The sequence below is a fragment of the Pleurodeles waltl genome, chromosome 1_1, assembly GCF_031143425.1.
Source record: "Pleurodeles waltl isolate 20211129_DDA chromosome 1_1, aPleWal1.hap1.20221129, whole genome shotgun sequence".
In the NCBI taxonomy this organism is placed as follows: Eukaryota; Metazoa; Chordata; class Amphibia; order Caudata; family Salamandridae; genus Pleurodeles; species Pleurodeles waltl.
This window is the reverse complement of record NC_090436.1, coordinates 801,191,461-801,217,055: the sequence shown is the minus strand read 5'-3', so window position 1 is coordinate 801,217,055 and position 25,595 is coordinate 801,191,461. Positions and strand designations below refer to the sequence as shown.

The 25,595-nt window shown below is 42.6% G+C and overlaps 1 protein-coding gene across 1 annotated transcript in view; it reads left to right on the top strand.

Moving 5' to 3' along the window:
- Nucleotides 1-25,595, top strand: part of CDC37L1 (cell division cycle 37 like 1, HSP90 cochaperone) — a 174,913-nt gene that overhangs the window by 58,997 nt on the left and 90,321 nt on the right. Inside the window, exons 2-3 of the mRNA XM_069228316.1 lie at nt 2,107-2,388; nt 16,533-16,626. Coding sequence (XP_069084417.1) covers nt 2,107-2,388; nt 16,533-16,626 — 376 coding nt within the window. The remainder of the gene's footprint in view (nt 1-2,106; nt 2,389-16,532; nt 16,627-25,595) is intronic.

Genomic DNA, 25,595 nt, shown 5'->3' with positions numbered 1-25,595 from the left:
CTTGGAACCAGGAAGTAGTAAGTTCCAGTAAAGGACAAGCATCTGCTGAGATACAACAAGAAGGTGATGTAGTGGGAGTGGCTACAACGTCAAAAGTGGTGGTTCTGATAATTCTGGACAAGAATCCCTAGTGTGGAAATTTTCACACTATAGAGGGGAGACAATGGTGAATGCCCGAAAGGTGACATACACTTTATTCAACCGGGTCCTGCAGTGCAGGCATTCTGGCATGTAGACATTTGGAAAGCATAGGATAATCAAACGCTTATGAACCATACACCCGAATGAGTACTCCTGAACAGAAAGGTGAAAGCGGCGTCTGGAGGAAGGTGAAGCAAACACTGACCCACTGGAACACCCAAGTTGCATATGTTCTCCATCCACATACTACAATAAATGCAGAATAATAATTTATCTTGTGTGCTATGAACCAGCACCTGAAAAAATACCAGAATTCCAGTAGGCCTTTTTGGCAATGCTTAACATTAAAAAAATCACAAAAAAGGGTTCAAATAAAAGATCCTTATTTAAAAAAAAAAATATTAAGCTGGGCTTATCTACCCAGGGAGGGCAGAGTACCTTGCAGGAAGCCAGGCTATGTGCAGAACCCCCTGCACAACTGAAGCCCGTGCCCACACGGGTTGATTGCCCATAGTGGGTTAGGCAAGCCATAAAGAGGGTTGCTTGGTCGCTCTGCATTGGGTACAGAACCCGTAGACCAGCCACCCGCCACCCCCACCCCCAAGGCCGGCCCCTAGACCAGGCCCTGTGGACTGGCCTTGCTGCGTACTTCATAGGGCCTGGTTGGAGGTGAAGTACTGCAAACAATACCGGCAGTGCCACTCACAGATACATTTGCGCAGGGTCTGACCCTGGGCAAGGACCTGCATACAACACCACTCCAAATTTCGTGCACAATGCTGGCTGTAAATTAGGTACAACATGTTTAAAAACTCATGAAATTCACTGAAACACACAGAATCTGAGTTAATAGTTTAAGTTCAGACCCGACAGATCACAGAAAGTTGTTAGGAGTGGTACAAATAGTTTGCTTCTCTCTCTTGCGCTGCACATGACATGATTGATGATCTCACAAATGACACCATGAACATCACTGATGACATGACTACACCTGTCAGAATTAATGATAAAACATAAAAGCATAGCGATAGAGCCAGATTGAGTTAGGGTGCAGCACAGGCCATGTGGCTAGGGCTGGATGCTTAAAGATGAAGGCCATGTGAGGAGGGGTTGACAGCCTGTGGGCAGTTGGGTGCAGGATGTGGCAGATAGCAAATACTGATGACCGTGTATAACAGAGTTCAGACGCCCATAATGAGCTGGCCATAGGGCCTGGCCACAGGCCAAGCCCAACAGACAACCACTGCATAACTATATATTCACTGCCAAACACGGTTAAAGTGAAGTTATGATTTCATTGATTATAACACCTCCATGCATAGTTAACAACCAACTTCAAAATTCAGATAAAAATGGTTTAAATGCAGTTATGTTTACAAATTAAAGCCATAAAACTGCTGAAATTCACAAGTTACGGTAAGGAGCACAATCCATAAATCTCCAATAGCCTTGCAAATCATAACTTGGACACCAAGTTCAATGCTCATGACCGTATCCGTATTAAAACAGATGAAATTAAAAATGTAACTAGTCACACACATTACTATTTCCACTTTGACAGAGCCACTATGAATGTAGTATCGTTAGTTGGTTTGATTATATGTTGTTGTTTTAGTTACATTTGCTTTTAGGTGTTATTTCTTGAAAAGGTCTAAAGCAGTGTATTTGAAACTGTTCTCTCTGGACTCCATTCACACAGCCCACTCAGTGAGAGAAGACTAGCGCAAGGAAAATGTATGAGGGGATGGGACTTAGCGGCTAAGTAGTGTTGCACTCAATTTACAGTGTGACTCGCAATCCATACTCAGATGCTAAATAATGCAAAAGACTGGAAACGTTGTACAGTTAACTGAAAGTTGCATTTCTACCAACATCTCTCTTAACTGCATTGTGGTCAGTGCAAGACTGCTGCGAATTGAATAGATGCTTTTTTAAATTTGCCTCATCAATTTGTCAATTTCAAAGATGTACAACAGCAGTTTGGAGCTGGAATGCCAAAGACAAGCCGAATTTGTGAAGAGTTCAGTGGAGTGCAAGTGGAATCTCGCTGAAGCCCAGCAGAAACTTTGCAGTTTAGCCCTGCATAACTCGGAGTCCATGGATCAGGAGCAGGCTAAAGTACAGACAGAAGTGTTCAAGCTCCAGCAGGGTGAAGAGGCGTGGAGGCAGAAGGAGGAGGAGCTCCTGGAGGAAGAAGGAGCCAATCACTGGAATCTGGATGGAGTTCGACAGTATGGATTCAATAAGGTAGGTCCTGGGCAAGTTCTGTGTCTGGTTAAGAATGTTAAATGACATGGTATTTAATCAGAGGTTAAGCCTTTTTAGGTAACCTTCTGGCCATCAGCTTTTAGTTCTGGAACGTTATAAGGAGAGTTAGGTGGCTAATGGAAAAAAATATTTGAACCGTAAGAAGGTGGCTTTTCAAGTCGGCGCTTCCCAGATAGCGCTTGTAGGGGAAACATCAGCCCGTGTTATAGAGATAACAAGAGAACTTTTACAGGAATTATAAACATAATTTAGACTTGGGTACTATAATTATTCTTAAAAACAAAATGTTATTTAAGCACTTAGTGAATCTTTGTTGTAGTCAAAACAACTCTAATAATGTCAACTTGGATAAACACTTAAACATTACAACCCATACTGTTGTTTTAAGGTAAACTCCAAGTTGTGCAGAGTATGTGCTGCAGTGGCACATAGGGCTTACGTGCGTGCCCTTTATGAACAACATAGTATGAAAATATTTGTTATTTTTGACAGACACGTGGCTAGCTCCTCTTGATGAGTTTAAATTAGGTAAACTAGTTTCTAAGGGCTGTAAAATCAATCAATCTAGGAAATCGAGAGGGTAAGCGAGGTGATGGAGTTGCCATACTTTATAAGTTTTAAGTACAATCACTTCACATTTATTCTAATTTATCTCTTGCTTCAAGCTCCTTTGCCACGCTGGAACAGTTAATTAACTATCTGAGCTTATGCTATCTTCTAAATGACAATATCATTCCTGGGTGACTTGAATCTGTGGCTGGAAAATCCAGCGGGCCAGGCTCTCTATTTAAAATACAACCTTGAAATGTACAAACTAAATCTCTTATCCTGAGAACCCACTTATTTTGCAGGTCGCCTTTTAGACCCTATATTTTCCACAATGGTAAATATAACAGTTGGTAAACTTCTCCAACTGATTTGTGCAGATCACTTTGCTGTTCCCTTTGGTATTTACTTTTTCAACCCCCCAAAAAAATCCCATCTCAAAGAGTTGCGGAGCAACGTTCTTGGAAAACGTTTTGTCTCTAGCTGCCTGTCAAAATATTTCTCATAGATTAGAAAGCAGGGTGTAAAGTAAGGGCTTGTAGAAGCAAGCCGTGCAGTCCTTTTGAACAAATTCAACAAAGCAATCTGTCTAGTTCTAAATGAGACTTTACGTTTGCAACAGAAAATTAAATAATCTAAAAGAAAGGACAATCCATGTTCTCTCTACAGCATTCAAAATGTAAATTAGAATAATGGAAGCTAGAATTCTGGTGGCGTTAAGGTTATAACCGGACATTAAAATACCGATAATCACAAAATTGCAAAGAGCATTTTTTTTAAATCAAACGAACAAAAAAGTCTTACTTCTCCACATGATTGGACGGTGCTTCCAACCTCGTAACTGAACTTTTCAAAACTGTGAGAGAGTTACAGTTACCAACTTCTACGTAAACAGACATTCCAGAATCATTGGATTTCTGCAAAATACTGCAAAAGTATTCTCTGAAAACCCATTAGGAAACGTATTGAGGCTGAAGGATTGTTAAGACTGATACATTAAATAAACATCTTCCCTAACCAAAGAGCTGCTCCCTGTTTTTAACCGTTACTTCAGAACCAACCAGACACTCCAGCCTTTGAAAGAAAATCAGTGCTTTAAAAGCCTTCCCTGAACTCTTGTCACCCTAACAACCTTTTTCCAGTATTGTTGCTCACGTACCTGCCCAAGGTAATGCAGAAACTATTTTTACTCCAGTTACATATTTGTTTATTAGAGTTTAGGGATGTCATTGGTACCTATCAGGCAGGTTTCTACCTCCACAAAACTCTAAACGTTAAGTTGTGTTGGTCTTAGACCGATGGTTCCAAACCTGTGATCACGAGAACCCCTGGGGGTTCACGAAGACTCCTCAAGGGGTCTGTTACTCCTTAGAAAATTAAATAGTATTAACAGGTTAATAAAGTTTATAGAACTAAAGTGGCTAAATATACACCTGAAATTTTAAAAACGTACTGTAACTTTCAACTAATTAGAAACTGGAGACTAAAAATTAAATTAGTATCCTCATTGATTTGTGGGAGCAGTGCAGGTGCATAAAACAGAATGTAGTATGGTATGGACGATGTGTGGCTTCAGTTGAATTTAGAAAGGCTCCAACCTTCCTAGTAACATTTTTATTGTTTTGCTTATATTTGTTTGCAAATTAAACAAAACACACTATCATTTGTGTATGTGTTTGATGGAATGCTTGTTTCTGTATTTTTTGTGTATTGTTTTGTGGTTCAAATCATCAACAGATTTATGATAACGTGGGAGTCCACAGAAGTGAAAAGGATGGGAACCACTGTCATAGACAATCTAGAAATACTATTGGGCATCAAGAGTCCAAAGCCCTGGGTGCTCCTACGACTCTGGGGCTACTTTTATCATCGTTAACCATAATTTATTCATTTCCAGACTTAAAAAGACACAGTCCTACCCTAGATTAAATACTTTCTTTGAAATTGTCAGCAAACAGAAATGAACACTCCTTCTTTTCTTAATTTAAGACCGTTGATAGTTGGGTCCCTCTGGGTTCAATTTTGTCGCGCTACTTTTCAGTATTTTCATGCACCTTATGCCAAATTGCTCCATCAAGTTCGAACAAAGTTTTACATGTAGCAAACAATACACAGCTTATTTTCAGTCTCTCCTAATCCAATTCCAAATCTGTACTGCTATTACCTGGCAGCCTTTCGGCTGTGGTGAATGTCAACCCCAGACAAAACTGAATTGCTTCTAAAACAGTCCAGAGTCTATCTATCTATATATATCTCTCTCGATCGACAAAACGGGAATTCTCTGGGAAAAAAACAAAGGTTAAAGTGATGTTATAGTTGGATACCGTAACACGAACTAATTAAAAAAAAAATTGAAAAGCAGTTATAGTTAAGTTGAGTAATATGTTTTTAGTTTACACTTAAAACATAATTCACTGAAAAAACAAACGTTAAAATTACATTATAGTAGGGTGTTGTAATAATATAAAAACTAGCATGTAGTTTACTAAGCTGACTATAACTTACACCCCTGAATTCACTGTGTATGACCTCACATGTCACATAACTTATGACATGTGAAAGGACTTCATTGACGACATCACAAATAATCTCAAATTATGTTGATGATCCTGTGAGGGTAGAAATATTCCTGTTCCTGGGATGGGTGGGCCTCCCTCGTACTATTGCACTTCTCCCATTTAACTCATCTTTAGAGCAAATCTGACAGACTGGGCCTACACATATGGCTAGCAAGCTCATTATGGGGACTCACAATAGTGATCTCCGTGGGATACACGCCACACCCACTCTCGTCTCTTCCCCATTCAACACAGCACTTCTGTTTGCCCTTGCAGGCTAAACAATTATCAGAGGTGACGTTAACGGTTTCACAAGCACTGCCCCCACTACCGACTGCCCTATCTCACATTTTTGGCTTGTGCCACACATGGAGCCATTGTAATCCAGAGGCGAGGGGATAGACCTCTTCAGAGGCACATATGTCCTTCTCTTAACTCAAATATTTCTGTTTTGCCCCACACTTAATTCAGGCAGCTCGCTAATGAGATACTCAATACACAGGTACTATCAGATCACACCCTTCGGAAGCTTTATATATGAAACAAATGCCCTCACAATCTCCCACCTTGGAGGCCTAACTCTTGGTTACTAACAACAAATATTTTAGGGGATGTCTCGTAGTAGTGTCAAGCTCTGTGGACTCAACAGGAACATTATGGGGCCATATTAGGCAGTGGTCTGGGAAGGCGTGATTTTGAAACTGACCTCCCATTACAATGAAAAATTGTGGAAAATCATCACCCTAGAGGACACAGTACGTGACACAGAGTAAAACTGTCAAATAATTCAGACCTACTCATCCACAATCCCAATAGTCACAGGAACTCAAGAAACTCAACTCGATGAAATAAAGAAAATATGGCAGTCCTCTTGAAACACAGCAATAAAACTTGAAAGTTATTGCATTGGCTAAGCCAAAACAATTATAAATACAAACTGCCCAAGTTGAGGATGAAATGGCATCCTTCACAAGACTTCAGCTGTTATGACAGAGGCATTGGGACAATGCTATGCATCTCTACATACAAACTCCCAACCCATATCTATGCTCACATGACTATGTGGCAGCACTCCAATGTTTTCAGCCTACCAGCGATAAGACACACTGAATGAGCCCAACAAAAAGGACAAAATAGCAACATCTCCCAACACTCAACTAATAAACCTCCAGGCCCCAGCGATCTCCTAATGGAGTTGTTTAAATGCAAGTAGACATCCTGGCCTAACCCCTCTTAGACCTCTATGAAGAGGCCATGACTGTAGGCCGTCTCCCTCGGGATTTGGAAGAAACCAACATACTGAAACCTGACAAGCCGGCACACATCTGCACCTCCTAAAGATCGATTTCCCTGATTAACAGTGGAGTCAAAATACTAGCCAAAATCTTAGCCATGTGACTGATCCACTGTACTTACTGCTCTGGTACATAAATTCAAAAGTGGCTTTATGCCACACCAATCTATCAGACATAACCTTGTAATCACAACAGCCACCAAGCTGCAGGAACCCTTAGCCATATTACAAATAGACACTGAAAAAGCCTTTGACAACCTATCTTGGTTGAACGTGTTCTCCTTATTAGAAAAACTTGGTTTTAGACCTGCATATGCCTTATATGTTAAGCTCCTGTACATAGCGTCCCCACCACAGCCCGGGCCAGTGGTGCTCTCTCAGTCCTTCCATTACAGAGTGGCATAAGACTGGGTGTCCATTGCCTCCCATATTCTTTGTTTAGCAATGGAGACCTTGACATACTTAATCAAGACAGACACCCATATCAAAAGTTTTGAATGGTCTGACACTTATAAGGAGAAGGTCTCCCTTTATGTTGACGATTTCCTCATCTGTGTTGGTCAGCCAGAAAGCTCTGGACAGGTGATTATGGAGACGCTGGACACCTTCCATAGTTTTTCAGATCTTCAGGTTATCTGTAGTAGGATACAGCTCTTTCCGATGGGCAGATGTAAAACGCAATGCAATGGACAAACTGAGCCTAGTTGACTTTATCTCCGTACAGAAGTTTAACATCTACGAATCCACATAGCTGAAACATAACAAAATCTTGGATAGCTAACATAATACTTTTGCTCACCACCATTCGGCGAGACATGCAGCAATGGGCCACACTCACCATTCTTTGCTTGAACTGGTAACATTAACTAAGATGATTATATTCTCAGAAATCTTATACTTACAGTAAAATTATCCCTTTTACATACAGGATACCACCGTAGCTTCCTTCACAACAACACTTAGCATCTTAATTTGGGGTGCATCAAGTGGTATTTACAAAGTGCTGCAAATCGACCTACGATGGCCATGAGTGATACAGCCTCCTGTTACATAGTATTGCATCTCTTGGTTATAAATGACTAGGTATATGGTCCCACCGGTAACCCGGCATATAGATTAGAGAGCTGGCTCATGGAGAACAAATCCCCCCCCCTTACACCATTTATATGGTGGAAAACCTTCCTCATCATAACATCTGCCACAATGACTGTATAGAAGGTGTGGAGGGCCTTCATTTGGAGTGTTTAGAGTGGTGTGTAGAGGCAGGTACATTGGTTCACGAGAGGTTCTCTTCGCCCTCCTGCCCCTCCCTTCCCCTTCCCTGGACCTCCCAGTTCCCCCCCCCCCGCTCGGTTTGACGCTGACCCTACTTTGGCCCCTTTCGTGTTTATTCACATTTTCCTGGTTAATTGGATATCTCTCCTCCTTTTTTTTTTTTCCTTTCTGTTTCTCTTTTGATGTTTCGTTTATTGCATGTCATGCTAATCTTGTGCTCCAACGGTACATCATCCCCCCCCAACCCCATCCCCAGTGGGCGCGTGGGCTCTCCCGTAGCCGCGCATGCATTGGGGGTGTGGATACCGCAGGGGAATAGCAAATGTAGAAAACAAAGAAATTTGTATTACCCCCCACACCGTAGCTTAATAGCAATTGCAATGGTTTGTATTCCTTTCTTGCATCGTTTGTTGGTTGAGATAACAATAAAAATATATAAAAAAAAAAAAAAGTGTGGTGTGGTACTCAGCTGTCCTAGAGGGATTTGAGGGATGGGATTCCCTGGGTACCCCGTCCTTGGTTCATAGTATTGAAGTCACTGACTTGAGATCATTTGAAGAACTACAAACTGAATTTGGCTTTGAATGATTCCAATTCTTCAGCTGACTACAACTCAGGCATGCGTTCAGACCCTACTCACTAGAAACTGCAGAACTAGCAGAATTCACTCCCTGGGGCTAACATATTAATGTCCTGCTTGCCAAAACACGGCCAAGTTTCTACAGTATATAAAACCTTAATTATTAACACACCAGACCTTTATCCTGACTTACAGATAATATGGGAACAGGATCTTAGCCCCACTTAAAGATTTTGAATGGACTCTAGCACTGATGGCCCTTTGTAAGGCAGTGTCTTCAGCACGGTTCTGGCTTATCCAGTTTAAGTACCTCCATTGTATTTACTACACCCTGCAAACTCTGGAGGATGAAAAGGAGTGATCGTCCCAATTGCTTCAGATGTAGCGTGGCGGAGGGCGACTTCCTCCATACTACATGAAGCTGTAGTTTACTTAGATCATTGTGGGACACTATTTATGATACATTGGGGACAGTACAGGGCAGATCACTCAACCTTACTCCAAAAATGGCTGTACTAAATATACTAGACAATGAGGGTTTTGCACACACACGAAGGGCTTTGATACAATTGGGTCTTGTGTCCGGAGAGAGAGGTTACTCAGAGATGGCGATAATCCAGTCATCCTACGGAAGCAGGATGGACGGTAAGTATCGACTAATGCTGGACACTGGGGAAATAAGTATATGAGGCACATGGCTGCCCCCAGAAGGATGATATAGAGTGCGATATAGGGATGAAAATTGATATAAACAGTACATTTCCCAATGATCTCTCCATCATTAGAGTAATCCTGTTTCCCCAAAAAACAGGCCCAACTTACAAAGATGAGACCTCTAATGCAAATGCACTTTGTGTAATCCTGGTGTGATCGATGAATCAGCTGAATTTGTTATGTATTTTTATGTTTTATCTTTTCAAAAAAATAATAATTTAATTAGTTTAATTGGAACATAATCCATAATTATACGCAAAGCCATACCAAATCTCCTTCCAGGCAAAGACAGCAACAACACCTCTGGCAGGCCCATATGGATTCCCTTTCTGATCAAAGATGTGATCTGCACCATTCCAGTGGTCCACCTCCTCACTTGGGTGAACCATTCAGCAGGCTCATTCAGCCTCCAACTCTTTGACTATAAGCATCCCACCCACTCATCACCTACGTGTTAGGTGAACATGAGACCGTAATTGGCTGGTGGTCCATTTGAAGGGTTCAGCAGACGTCAAGCCACGTGGGACGCACCGCTATACCTTGACCTAGTAAAGAAGCCCCAGCTTTTTTTAACAGGGCTGCTTGTAACTCCTTAGCCTAGTTCTCTCACTCTTCCATTACCCTCTACTATATGCATCTAAGCTGCTAACACTAGCCTTTGTGCCCTTGGGAGCACAAGTAGGTGATTATCTGAAGCAGAAGTGGCTGCCATCGCTGTATCAGCTGCTTTGGCTCCCCACCCCAGAGATGATTTATAAGTCGTTCTCAGAAGCTCTATACCAAATAACTTTTGGATATCAAGTTAGCAGTGTCAACCCTCATCCCCAAAAGAGTGCACAGCTTTACATCCCCCATATGGCCTCCCAGACTCCCATCACACGCCTCTCCTCCCCCACACACTACAGATATTTACCACCTGCAAAGAAAATGTGCTAAGTAACTATGTACCATTCTCTGTAATTGGGGAATACCTGCACAAAAAAACTTGGTAATCCCAGGATCAGAGGGGTATTTCCTATTACGTCACGTTTAACTCATACCTGCTGTATACAATATTGAATCGTTAATGCTTCCCTAGTATCTCCCTGATGAATTTACTATTAGTTGTCGCCCAAGCGTTAAAGATGGTGCTACTTTTGGTTCTTTAAATCTCCTGCCTCAGTCATCCACCTTTTTGAAGCTATAAGCTCAATACAAAATACCTTTTGATACCAAGTTAGCATAATGATTGTGGTTTTTGGAAGGTGAGTTGTAAAGCTAATATCTCAATAATTAATTTTTGACTAGGAAACAGAACCCGGGCAAAGAATCACATCAATGTTTTGCTGAAATGACAGTCACGCCATTTACAAGACTATGGCAAACCCTGGGGACATTTACAGCTACACATTTGCGATCTTCGGCCTACATGTGCATGCAGAAAATAAATGCGTTGTACTGTTGCACCCAAAAAAAGCTGAGGAGATTGAACTTAGTCATTCATGCAGGAGGGAATTTGCCCGTACGTCCTCATTGAACACTGGTGACGAGATCCGGATGGAGGTCATACTTGGGTGGTTCTGGGACACCAATTACTGATAAAGCTCAGAACTTCATTTATCAGGATCTTGGTCACTGCACACATGCATAGTGCTGATTTCTGGTTCTCACGTAGGATGTATAACAACTTGAAGTCATCATCATGGGTGTACAGTGTAGGTCTGCAAGGGATAGTTCCAGGCCAGATTTGCAACATTTCACATACAACTAATCTCAATGGAAAAAATATTTTAAAAAATCATGAATTGTTGTTAAGATCTGGGGTTTATGTGGCTTACGTTGGACACCTGTGAGTTAATAGTTTAAGATAACGTAAAGTAGAGGTTGTCCACACCCCTTAATGTGCAGGCGCTTAAGGTCTGCTCGATTAATCAGATTGGACAGTGGACGCCTATTCTCGATGATTAGCATTAGAACTCTATGATCCATGGCCTCATTTTCTTCCAAATTCGTTTTTATTGTATTTTTCAAACTTTTCAATGTTCAAAATAATATAAAGAAGAACCAATATAATTCAAGGTTTGGTGATTCATCGCCCTAGCAGAGAGAATATATATTGACAGTCAACCAAAGCAGCTGGGAATCATTTCGGGTGTAAAAAACAGGCTGTTTGACTCCCAGCCATAGTCCATCCAAATGCATGCAGAACAGCCGCCATCCTGCCCACTAGCATCAGCATGCACACCGTCAACTTGTGATAAGACATCTATGTATGTCTAATTTGTTTGGACAGCCTGTGAAAGTATGTATCATTATTCTGAATGCAAACAACTATGCGAGTCACCACACCAAGGCGTCAGTGTCTGCCTTCCCCACTACCTCAGCACCCACAGTATCTCTAATGGCCACCAGCTTGCCGAAGAACACATAAAACCCTGGAGCTGTATTGTATACAGTGCACTGGAGGTACAACCGGCATTTGTGCTTATTTTCTGCACCTTCAGGCACTGTAGTGTTAAGGAAGGGACCACAAATGATTGTGCAGTCCTTTCTGTAGCACATCTAGCACCAGTGCACTTATAGCGCAGGTGCTATATTAAGGGTGCTTTCCCTAAATTTGCAAGGGTGGCCTTGTGCAAATAAGGAGGCACTTTGCTCATGCGCCATGTTGTATTATGGATGCAGGCGAGCGGCGAAGAGACCGTTAGAAGGTGCACTGGTGTGCCTTCCAGGGGAGTCCTCTAAAAGAAGGGAAGGTATCCTGTGGAACCCAGGATTCCCACTGTAGGCGGGTGCAGCCACTCAATGCAGCCGCCTACTTTGAAGTGCATGTTCGGTGGCATCTACAGTAAGAAAGGTGGTACAGCTACTTCAAACAACTGCTCTGCCTTTCTTTAATGCGCTGCTCTGAAGGCATCCGCAAGTTGGCAGCTGCCCTGATGGCAGTGCATTATATGTAATATGGCACGCTGTCTCCGTTAGCACCTGTTGCACTTCATTAAAGGTGTGCCACAGCACAAATAGGGAGAGTAATAGAATAATGCCCTTTGGTGTACCCCAAAGGGGGTGCCTCACTCCATATACCCAGTAGCATAAGCTTAAGTTGCAAAGGAATCAAGATCTCATTCACCTCTTCCAAACTCAGTCAAGACGGTTTGAACCACTGGACATGCCTGTATGGTATGGAAAAACGTGCCAGAGCTGGTTAGAGTCAGGAGCATGTATCGCTATTCCCTTTCTTGTAATAAGTTTTCAGTGTCTACTGTACGTCTTGACACAGATAGCAACAAAATAAAGGATTGTGTCTCTGTCAAGCTTTCGGCAGTGAAATGGCCCAATTTCCAATATGAATCCACCTCTGCGTAACACTTTTGTTTCTGTGTACGTCATCTGTATCTTTGAGGTATAACTACAGAGCATCCAAACCACACCAATCATCGATAACAGGTGTATTTGTTTTCCTTTCATAATTCTTACCTATAAAGTGTAGAAGACACTTCTCATGGTGTCTAGTGCTGTGGAATGCCCATGACCCTTTGTGGCAGGATGTTGGGAAGAAACCTACTGGTAGTGACACGGGGAGTACAAATAACTCCTGTGTCCTTATGTTAGTGACATCTCAATAAATAATTCTAATACCTTCCAATACAAATTTTTAACTGTTGGCCACAATAAAAAAAAAATGACCCTTAGTGTTTTTTTAGGATAATGTATATCAACCTTTCAAGCTTCTGGTGAGCCCATCTTGGATGTTTGTCCTTTTTGTGGAACAGGATCCTGTGATGAGGATTGCCTACTTGTGTGGGTGATGGGTCTAGCATCCTTTTTAAGAGAACTCCAACCCTAACACTATTGACCTTTTAGCATCATAGCTAACACACAGGATAGGTTTCCTGGTCTACTGCCAGTTCCAAAGCTTTCTATGGTTTTGTCTCTTAAGCATCCATAATGAGTACCTCTTGACAGGGATTACCACAAAGGGCAACTCAGAATGGTCTGGTGTTTCCAGACCTGAAATTTCCAGGTTCATAGACAGCAGGCCCTTTTTACCAAGTGCGGATGTAGACCCAGAAAAACTGTGCCTGGGAGTGGTGGGGCACGGGCTGTGGTAGAGGCATAGCCTGGCCGTCACCCAGTTCCTCCAGCTCAAAAGGAGTGGGAGCAGACAGTGTCAACCCCCACCCCCACCCCCAAAAGAGTGCACAGCTTTCCATCCCCCAGATGGCCTCCCAGACTCCCACCCATCGCGCACCCCTCCTCCCCCACACAATACAGATATTTACTACCTGCACAGAACAGGTGCTAAGTATCTGTGTAACACTCTCGGGAATTGGGGAATACCTGCACAAAATAACTTGGTAATTCCAGGATCAGTGGGTTATTCCCTATTACGGCACGTTTAACTCATACCTACTGTATACCAACTTGAATCGTTAATGTTTACCCCAGTATCTCCCCTGTGAATTAACTTGTAGTGGTGGCCTAGGCCTTAAAGGTGGTGCTACTTGTGGTTCTTTAAATCTCCTGCCTCAACCATCCACCTTTTTGAAGGTATATTCATAACCCCAAACCATGCCAACACACCAGGCCTCCAGTGTTAGTCGCTTCCCAGTACCCAAGGCCCTCGCAATATTACTATGGGGTACCATTATCCAGGGATCACGCATAAGCCTGCTTACCCAAGCTCGAAGCACCTCACCCCATATACTCACCAGCATGGGGAGCACTGAACACAGTATGGTATGGAAAATGTACTGGGCTGGTTATAACCTCAGAGGCATCTGTCACTAGTGCCTTTTCAGATTTCATAGAGTGCGAGTATAGTGAAGTGGGTGCGGAGTTGTGTCCTGCATTAATGGAAAACCTGATGTAGAGGCTAACTCTCTTGGGTATCCCAGGGCCTCCTCCCAATATGAGTCGCCCAAAGTACTCCATTTTAGCTCCCATTTAGTTCTGAATGTGGTGTTATTCATTGGCTATTGATACATCTGAGCATTCAGTAATCTGTATTCCAGGGGAGAGCGACCTTGTATAGCTGAAGCTAATATTAGCATATTTCTTGAGAGCGTGCATGTGTCAAAGGTATCTCTAGTGCCCAGTAGATGTTAATTAAAGATCAGTGTTCTTCTTTTTTCCCATGCCCCAAAGCCACTAGGGCACTCAAGTACAGCAACAGGGTACTACACCACATGTTCTTTTTGTGTGTTTTTTAGCAAGGAGTCTCTCATTTCACATATTGCAATGCTTTTTGTCAAAGCTTAACTAACATCGCAGTTGCTGAAAACAGCTTGCCTCTCACCTACAGCTCATAACACACCTCTCCATAGCTAAAGGGTTCATTCAGTGGAGCAAACAACTATTTGTTAGTAGTTATTATGGGAGAGCCAGTAGTAAAATCGAATACCTGCGAAGATATTCCACTATCATACGCATTTCATTGTAGGGTTTCCGGTGATATGCATAGTGTGCCACAATTCCACAGTGGTGTGCGCAGCAGGGATTCAGTCGTATAGGAGAGTTATTTCTCAGTCTTGCGATGAGTAGTCTGGACAACATACAGCAATCTCTGAAGAGTAATCATTGTATGTAAGCTGTCCTGTCCCATCAGTGAGAGGGGTCCACACCAGTGTTCTAAATTACATCTAAACTGGTTTAGAAGCTTATCGGAATTCATTAACCTCATCCTAGCACAAATGGCAAATATTTCCTGAACCCTCGTGGCCTTGTCAGTAATTGGCAACAAGCTTACAGACTAGGGGACCAAGTTAGTGGATATGTTGCTGATTTTCCCTAGTTAGTCTGAAAGCCAGAGTATTTACCATTTGTTTGTATGATGTCCAATAGATTAGTTATGGTGGTACGTGCTTCTGTTACATACAGAAGGATAATGCAAATCCCAACTGTCAGTCCAATGAATCTGAGAAGAATATTTTAAAATTTCAATTAGGATCAAAGGTGAGGTCAGAATACGGATATTGAATTTTTTTGCTGCTTTCTCTACAAAACCTAAAAACAAGATAGTTTAGACCAGTGGTTCTTAACCTTTTGATGTCTGTGAACCCCCACTTAATCATTACTGGAACCAAAGGACCCTCGCTTAATCATTATTGAAATTGGGTACCTCCACTGAGTCATTACTGGAAGCCAGGCATCAGCATGCCTGATGATTTGAACTTCAAAACAATACACAAAATACAGAAACAAGCGTTCATCAAACAAATACACAAATGAGGGCTTTTTTAATTTAATTCACAAGTAAATATTAAAAGATCACAACTTGAATTTTAATGGGAAGATTAGAGCTTTTCTAAATTTAGTTGGTCACTCGTCCATACTATATTCTGTTTAATGCACTTGCACTGTTCCCTTGAATCCATCTGAGATTGCTAACTTAATTTTTAGCCTCCAGTTTCAAATTCCTTCACACTTACTAAACGTTGTAAAATTAGCAATTTTACATTTTGTTTCTTTATTTATATGCACTTTATTAATCTGTTAATACTATTTAATTTTCTAAGCAGTCATGGACCCCTTGGGTAGGCTTGCAGAACTCCAGGCCCCCCTGGACCACAGGTTAAGAAACACTGGTTCAGACAATTAAAATGGGGGGAAGTTTTACAAATGCAAAATTGTTTTCTCCCATATATTCAGGTCTTATGATCTCTGCTCACTGGTAGTAAGCCAGTCATTATCAAATGTGTATACTGGGATGACTGATTGTCATGTACTCCGTGCCCTTCCTATCTCTTAGGACTGATTAACAACTCATATCCAAGGCGGGAATTTGTATCATGTTATATGCTCAGTAGCCCCTGGTAAGGAGCCTTCAATGTAGTTGCTTTTGTGAACTCTACAATAATTATGTCACTGAAGCAAAATGTGTGCAACCTTTAATGGCCGAGAATGCAGCCCTGTTGTACAGAAGACCTTTTGTTTTGCACGGGAACTGAGTTGTGTTTTAAATGTTGGGGACAGGAAGTGGAATTGAGAAACCTTTTATTGCTGAATCAATGTCCAGAGTGTCTTCAATGTTTGGGTACTGTTACAGTTGCATTTCATAGGGATGTTTGTAATGGTACCATTGCAGAAAGTAGTCTGGGTTTAAATGACTACAGTAATGTGTTCCTAATTGGCCTATCGTACATTTACCCTGAAATATTGTGTCTACTCTTAACAGACATTTATCAACCAGAATAAACGAAAACCAGTTAAAGAGGAAGATCCATCGAAAACCTTCATCCAGAAATATGAGGACAAGATAAAGCATTTTGGTATGTTCCTATCTGGTGATATTAATTCTGGCTTGTTTTGACGCACTCGTCGGCAGAGGCTAGGGTTCTCTTTAAATTTGTTCAGATCAGGTAACATATTTGAATGCTTGTGAAAATGAACAAGACTATATGAGCAATGGACATGGAAGAGCTCCAGGAACCCACGCATCTATTATTATAACAGCAATCAAAGTATTTAATTAAAATTCCTTTACATTATTTCAAGGGTGAATATAGTAGTGTTTAAATCATAAAACCACAGGATCATGGCAATCGTGCTGGGTAGAACTCTTGTATGGCTAGTAAATCTAGACAAATGGGTTAGATGTTTAAAACAGCAGTGCTTCGATGTATGATCAGATCAAGTTAAAGCAGATTTTTGCGGAATAATATAAAGATTTGTAGGCTGGTTAAGTCAGAGTAGATCTAGAACACGTAGTTTATCTTAATGCATCATATAGTCTGATATTTTACAAGGCACCATCCATTATAATTCATTGTAGCTTGCAATCATTGTATAAAAGTCTGTCTCTAATTTCCATAATATAGTCTATTTCTGACACCTCTAGTCACATTATTACAGTTGAGTTGTGAAGTCATGCCTGTGGACAAGGAGAAAGGTAAGTCACAGTGCATAATTACAGCTGCTGTTTAAACAAAGAACACAAGAACTCACTTTCATGCTTTTAAACTGTTTTTCAAAATCAACATTAATCAGCAGAAAGGAGATCTTTTGGCAAGGTGTTTGTTTATTTCATGCTATAGGTCATCACACATCACATCATACGTAATCTCTCCATGTTTCTAAACAAGATGAGACACCACATGTTTTTAATATGACCTGCATTGAAGGGATTCTGATAAATGTTTGGAGCAATTCACTAACTGCTTTGTTGTGTGTATTAAATATTCTACTATTATTCTTCATGTCTGCATATAGTACTATCCTTTTCATATGAGGCACCAAATATTCAAGCAGTTTGTGGAAAGGTTGATAGTGAAGAATAAAATAATCTCTTCTGTAAGTTAAGAGGATAATGCAGGTCAACTCGGAATTCCATGACCTTTTAAAGCGTTTGGTCTTGGCCAGTCTGGAGTAATCAAAGTACTCATTAATAAGGATCAGACCTTGTCTGGCTGAGCACCAGGCCAAATATTCATTAATTGTTCCTGCCAATGGAAAGGCTTAAAAGGAAATCAAAATTGCCAAATCCTCAGGCAGTGCTTTGCATTTTTATAAACTTGTATTGATTTTAAAAAGTAAAATAATACTTTCAAACAACAGTAGCCAATCAGAGCCATAATTACAAACTGTAATGTACAGGCCAGAATGAGGCGTACTTACCATAATAAAATAACATGGCAGCTAAATCAGTTTATAGTGATGAGACCATGAGCTGTTGTAGTCCAGGGTGCTTACGCTCATGGGTCACCACCTGTCATAGAAATAAGTAACAACGTTGCCCCCACTACATGTATCATTTTTCTCCTCCATGCAAGGCTTATGCTAATAATCATCATGTTACAGTGGAAGAGATGCCCCCCCTCTTCCTGTTGGTACTGTAGAATGTTGACTGTTTTCAGATTTACATCTAGTTTGTTATCTGAACTCATTTGGACTCTGACCCTGAATAGTTTTTCACCCAGAGACCAGTCACCTATATCACTGTGCCATGCAGTGACTGGACCAGTGCTTTGCAACCAGTTGCTATTTGCCTCTAGACTTATAGGAATGAGACGGCCACCATTTTAAAAAATAATGTCTTTTCATTGGTTATCAGTAAGTAAACAAATAGGGACAGACCTGAATCAAGCATATACTCTAGGCACAGAGCAGTTCTGTTATCATGAGTATTCTTCTCAAATGTTATAAACACAATAATGCATTAAGGATGTAAATCCAGTCACCATATGCACAATAACTGACTGGTCTGCAATGTGAGGCATATCCTAACAGTTTCTACATAAAACGATTTGTGGATCTCCTATATGGTCTGCAGCATTAAATGTGAACTACCCCATGAATTGCATTCTCCTACATGATACTTCAATATGCAGCCATTATCATCAGGTGGACTATCTAAATAGTGTTGGAGTGATCCCCAAATGTCTTTTGCATATGCTTGCTGCATCTGTAACCCTGCATACACCTCAGCAATTTTGCCACTGATTGGAGCAACCTTTAACCAGTCTGTCACTCTTGGGGAAGGAGGGGGCTTCATCCACAAGTACATAATTTTGGGAAGTAACTTAACATAGTCCAGTATTAGTCACAAGGGTTCATTTTACATGTGTGTCCACTATGTCCCCTATAGTCTGTGATACTTCCATCTAATGCGCTCTGACTGATGGGCAGTTCCACACCAAGTGGAAAGAAACCAGCAGGGTACCTTGTGTGTCTAGCAATGCATGAGGGCTTAGTAGGGTTAATTTAGTACAGAAAGTTAGGCAAGCAGTACAGTCTGTTCAGAAATTTAAACTGAATCAACTTCTTACTCTAATTTATGGGCACAGATTTAGTTTGAGCACAGCAGTACTTCCAAACCCCTGCCTCTATTGTCTCTCCCAAGACCAGCTCCCAGTTCTCAAGAACCGTATTATCAGCGACAGCAGAATAATCAGTGTATAACCCGTACAGTCAGGAGACCCATCCCCTGTTTTCAGGCACCCCAGTTATATGGGTGAGTGGAAGGAATTCAGGAGGCTCATCTGAAAACAAAGGCCATATAACCAACACGTGTGTCGAACACCAAGAAAGGCAAATTTGTCCAAATCTGTTGTCCCCTTCGCGGAATTGTTCAGCATCATAAACCGACTATTTATAAACAGCTGACCTATTTGTATCAGGCTCACATTATCAAGACTGTTTATCACCCCTTTAACTAGTGTCGGCGAATAACTGGATTACTCGTGAGTTAAAAGCTGGAGAATCTATCTGTGATGTCAGGCCGCTTTGACCGTGGTTCATATCAACCAATTTATGTAGAGGACTGTTTCTATGAGCTGGATTGGCTTAGGTAGTTAACTATAATGATTGTTTTCAACTCTGCTGCCTCTGTCTGGTCTCTTGCAATCAGGAGCTGAGGCATGCAGCTTAGCAGTTTGAACTAGTATACCACATTATGAGTCTGTGCTGCATGGTAGTACCTCTCTGGGTCAGGAGCCACAGAAACCTTACGTTCGGTGGCACGTGTAGCTGCAGATACACATGTTGTGCATAGTCCGCCGTCTGGTGTTGGGTCGGAGTGTTACAAGTTGTTTTTCTTCTAAGAAGTCTTTTCGAGTCACGAGACCGAGGGACTCCTCCTCCTCTGTTCCATTGCGCATGGGCGTCGACTCCATGTTCGATTGTTTTTTTTTCCGCCATCGGGTTCGGACGTGTTCCTTTTCGCTCCGGGTTTCGGGACGGAAAGATAGTCTTAACTTCGGAAAACTACGTCGGTATTGTTTCGTTCGGTATCGGGTTAGAATAGAATCGACACCGAATTGTGAAGAGCTCCGGTAGCCCTTCGGGGTAATTTCGATCCCCCGTCGGGGCCTGGTCGGCCCGACCGCGTGTAAGATCGACACTGATGGAACGGACCCCGTTCCGATTCTGTCCTAAATGCCACAATAAATTTCCATATACAGACCAACATTTGGTCTGTAACTTGTGCCTGTCGCCCGAGCACAAGGAAGAGACGTGTGAGGCCTGTCGTGCGTTTCGGTCCCGAAAAACGCTCCGTGACCGGCGAGCCAGAAGATTACAGATGGCGGCCACGCCGACAGGACAACGAGGGTTCGAGGAACAAGGAGAAGAAGAGGAAGCCTTCTCCATTCATGAATCGGACTCGGACGAATTCGACGTCGAAGAAACTGTGAGTAAGACGTCGAAGCAAGCACCACACAAGAAATCAAACAAGGCCCAGGGGATGCTACTGCCAACAGGCCATGGCTCAACCCATAAAGTAGGTGACCGACCATCGGCACCGAAAAAGGCCGAACCGGTGCCGAGATCGTCCGACTCGGGTCGAGACACAGGCACGCAGCAATCTCGGGACCGAGACACTGCTGTCGAAAAAGATCGACGCCGAGACAGCGGAACCGAAGCTGCTCGACGCAGAGACAGCGGCACTGAGGAGGATCGACGCCGAGAAGGCTCGAAAAAGAGGAAATTCTCCTCGGAGCCGAAAACAAGCAAAGACACAGTTTCGGTGCCAAAACGACCGGCAACCGAACCGACTGCCAGCTCGTATTCAGAGGAACAATCACTGTCCTCTCAAATGCGCAAGCACAGATTTGAGGAAGAGTTGCAGACCACTGACGTGGACCACACACAAAAGCGGATTTTCATACAAAGTGGGACAGGGAAAATCAGCACCCTTCCCCCAATCAGGAGAAAAAGGAGACTCGAGTTCCAAACACAGGAACAAACACCACAAACAAAAGTGGTTAAAAAGGTAACCCCGCCACCCTCTCCTCCACCTGTAACTCATGTATCACCGGCACAGACTCCGTCACATTCACTGGCTCATACCACCATGAGCCAAGATGACCAAGACGCTTGGGACCTATACGACGCCCCAGTATCAGACAATAGTCCTGAGTCGTACCCTACCAAGCCCTCACCACCTGAGGACAGCACAGCGTATGCACAGGTGGTAGCTAGGGCAGCAGAGTTCCATAACGTGTCGTTACACGCAGAACCTGTCGAGGATGACTTCCTTTTCAACACCCTCTCTTCCACCCATAGCACCTACCAAAGCCTGCCTATGCTTCCAGGAATGCTAAGGCACGCAAAGCAGATCTTCAAAGAACCTGTCAAGAGTAGAGCGATAACTGCAAGGGTGGAGAAAAAATATAAAGCACCGCCCACGGACCCTACTTTTATCACCTCACAGCTGCCACCAGATTCAGTCGTGGTAGGGGCAGCTCGCAAGAGAGCCAACTCGCACACATCAGGCGAGGCACCACCTCCGGAAAAGGAGAGCCGCAAGTTCGACGCGGCTGGGAAAAGGGTCGCAGTACAAGCTGCAAACCAGTGGGGCATCTCCAACTCTCAGGCGCTCCTAGCGCGATATGATAGAGCCCATTGGGACGAGATGCAGCATCTCATCGAGCATCTACCCAAGAAATTTCAGAAACGGGCAAAACAAGTGGTTGAGGAGGGACAAAACATCTCCAATAACCAAATACGCTCCTCTATGGACGCAGCGGACACAGCTGCAAGAACAATAAATACCGCAGTAACCATAAGAAGGCACGCATGGTTGCGCACATCTGGCTTTAAACCGGAAATACAGCAAGCGGTGCTCAATATGCCGTTCAATGAACAACAATTGTTTGGACCCGAAGTCGACACGGCAATTGAGAAATTGAAAAAGGACACTGACACAGCCAAGGCCATGGGCGCACTCTATTCCCCGCAGGGCAGAGGCACTTTCGGCACCTTCCGCAAAACAACCTTCAGAGGGGGGTTTCGGGGTCAAGCCACACAAGCCAGCACCTCACAATCTACACCGTCTACCTACCAGGGACAGTACCAAAGGGGAGGCTTTCGGGGCCAGTATAGAGGAGGACAATTCCCTAGAAACCGGGGAAAATTTCAAAGTCCAAAAACCCCTCCAACCAAACAGTGACTCACAAGTCACTCAACCCCTTCACACAACACCAGTGGGGGGAAGACTAAGTCAGTTTTACAAATCTTGGGAGGAGATAACAACAGACACTTGGGTCTTAGCAATTATCCGACATGGTTATTGCATAGAATTTCTCCAACTCCCTCCAGATGTACCACAAAAAACACAGAATATGTCAAAACAACATCTAGACCTTCTAGAACTAGAAGTTCAAGCATTACTGCAAAAGGACGCAATAGAATTGGTACCATGTACACAAAAAAACACGGGAGTTTACTCACTGTACTTTCTAATACCAAAAAAGGACAAAACACTGAGACCAATCCTAGATCTCAGAACACTAAACACCTACATCAAATCAGACCACTTTCACATGGTCACGCTACAAGACGTGTTACCACTGATAAAGCAACAAGACTACATGACAACCTTAGATCTAAAGGACGCGTATTTCCACATACCGATACATCCCTCGCACAGGAAATACCTAAGGTTCGTATTCAAGGGAATACATTACCAATTCAAAGTGTTGCCGTTCGGTATCACAACCGCACCAAGAGTATTTACAAAATGCCTAGCAGTAGTAGCTGCACACATCAGAAGGCAGCATATACACGTATTCCCGTACCTAGACGATTGGCTAATCAAGACCAACTCCATCACAAACTGTTCACACCACACAGATTATGTCATACAAACCCTCTACAAACTCGGTTTCTCCATCAACTATACAAAATCTCACATTCTGCCGTGCAAGACACAGCAATACTTAGGAGCGACAATCAACACAACAAAGGGAATAGCCACTCCAAGTCCACAAAGGGTTCAAAATTTTCACAAGGTTATACAAGACATGTATCCAACACAAAAGATACAGGCAAAGATGGTATTAAAACTCCTAGGCATGATGTCCTCATGCATAGTCATTGTCCCAAACGCAAGACTGCACATGAGGCCCTTACAACAGTGCCTAGCATCACAGTGGTCATATGCACAGGGTCACCTTCTAGATCTGGTGTTGATAGACCGCCAAACATACATCTCGCTTCTATGGTGGAACAGTATAAATTTAAACAAAGGGCGGCCTTTCCAAGACCCAGTGCCACAATACGTGATAACAACAGATGCTTCCATGACAGGGTGGGGAGCACACCTCAATCAACACAGCATCCAAGGACAATGGGACGTACATTAAACAAAGCTGCATATAAATCACCTCGAATTGTTAGCAGTATTCCTAGCGTTGAAAGCATTTCAACCCATCATAACCCACAAATACATTCTTGTCAAAACAGACAACATGACAACAATGTATTATCTAAACAAACAGGGGGGAACACACTCGACACAGCTGTGCCTCCTGGCACAAAAGATATGGCAATGGGCAATTCACAACCACATTCGCCTAATAGCACAATTTATTCCAGGGATCCAAAATCAACTAGCAGACAATCTCTCTCGAGATCACCAACAGGTCCACGAATGGGAGATTCACCCCCAAATTCTAAACACTTACTTCAAAATTTGGGGGACACCTCAAATAGACCTATTTGCAACAAAGGAGAACGCAAAATGCCAAAACTTCGCATCCAGGTACCCACACAGGCAGTCTCAAGGCAATGCTCTATGGATGAACTGGTCAGGGATATTTGCGTACGCTTTTCCCCCTCTCCCTCTCCTTCCATATCTAGTACACAAATTGAGTCAAAACAAACTCAAACTCATACTAATAGCACCAACATGGGCAAGACAACCTTGGTACACAACACTACTAGACCTGTCAGTAGTACCCCATGTCAGGTTGCCCAACAGACCAGATCTGTTAACACAACACAAACAACAGATCAGGCATCCAAACCCAGCATCGCTGAATCTAGCAATCTGGCTCCTGAGATCCTAGAATTCGGACATTTAAACCTCACCCAAGAATGTATGGAGGTCATAAAACAAGCTAGAAGACCATCCACTAGACACTGCTACGCAAGCAAATGGAAAAGATTTGTTTGCTACTGCCATAATAAGCAAGTTCACCCATTACATGCATCTCCAAAGGATATAGTGGGATACTTACTACATTTACAGAAATCAAATCTAGCCTTCTCTTCCATAAAAATACACCTCGCAGCAGTATCTGCATACCTGCAGATTACCCATTCAACTTCACTATTTAGGATACCTCTCATTAAAGCGTTTATGGAAGGCCTAAAAAGAATTATACCACCAAGAACACCACCTGTTCCTTCATGGAACCTCAACCTCGTCTTAACAAGACTCATGGGCCCACCTTTTGAACCCATGCACTCTTGCGAAATGCAATTCTTAACGTGGAAAGTTGCATTTCTCATTGCCATCACATCTCTAAGAAGAGTAAGTGAAATTCAGGCGTTTACTATACAAGAACCTTTTATTCAAATACACAAAAATAAGGTAGTCCTAAGAACCAATCCTAAATTTTTACCAAAAGTTATTTCACCGTTCCACTTAAATCAAACAGTAGAACTACCAGTGTTCTTCCCACAGCCAGACTCAGTAGCTGAAAGGGCACTACATACATTAGACATCAGAAGAGCCATAATGTACTACATTGACAGAACAAACGAAATTAGGAAAACAAAACAACTGTTTATTGCATTTCAAAAACCTCATACAGGAAACCCAATATCAAAACAGGGTATAGCCAGATGGATAGTTAAGTGCATCCAAACCTGCTACCTCAAAGCAAAGAGAGCTGCCCATTACACCAAGGGCACATTCAACCAGAAAGAAAGGCGCTACCATGGCCTTCCTAGGAAACATTCCAATGAACGAGATATGTAAGGCAGCCACATGGTCTACGCCTCACACATTTACTAAGCACTACTGTGTAGACGTGCTATCCGCACAACAAGCCACAGTAGGTCAAGCCGTACTAAGAACTTTATTTCAGACTACTTCCACTCCTACAGGCTGAGCCACCGCTTTTGGGGAGATAACTGCTTACTAGTCTATGCACAACGTGTGTATCTGCAGCTACACATGCCACCGAACTGAAAATGTCACTTACCCAGTGTACATCTGTTCGTGGCATTAGTCGCTGCAAATTCACATGTGCCCACCCGCCTCCCCGGGAGCCTGTAGCTGTTTGGAAGTTATCTTCAACATTTGTATATTTGTAAATATATTACTTAAACCTTATTTGGTACATACTTATTCATTCCATTGCATGGGCACTATTACTAACATACACAACTCCTACCTCACCCTCTGCGGGGAAAACAATCTAACATGGAGTCGATGCCCATGCGCAATGGAACAAAGGAGGAGGAGTCCCTCGGTCTCGTGACTCGAAAAGACTTCTTCGAAGAAAAACAA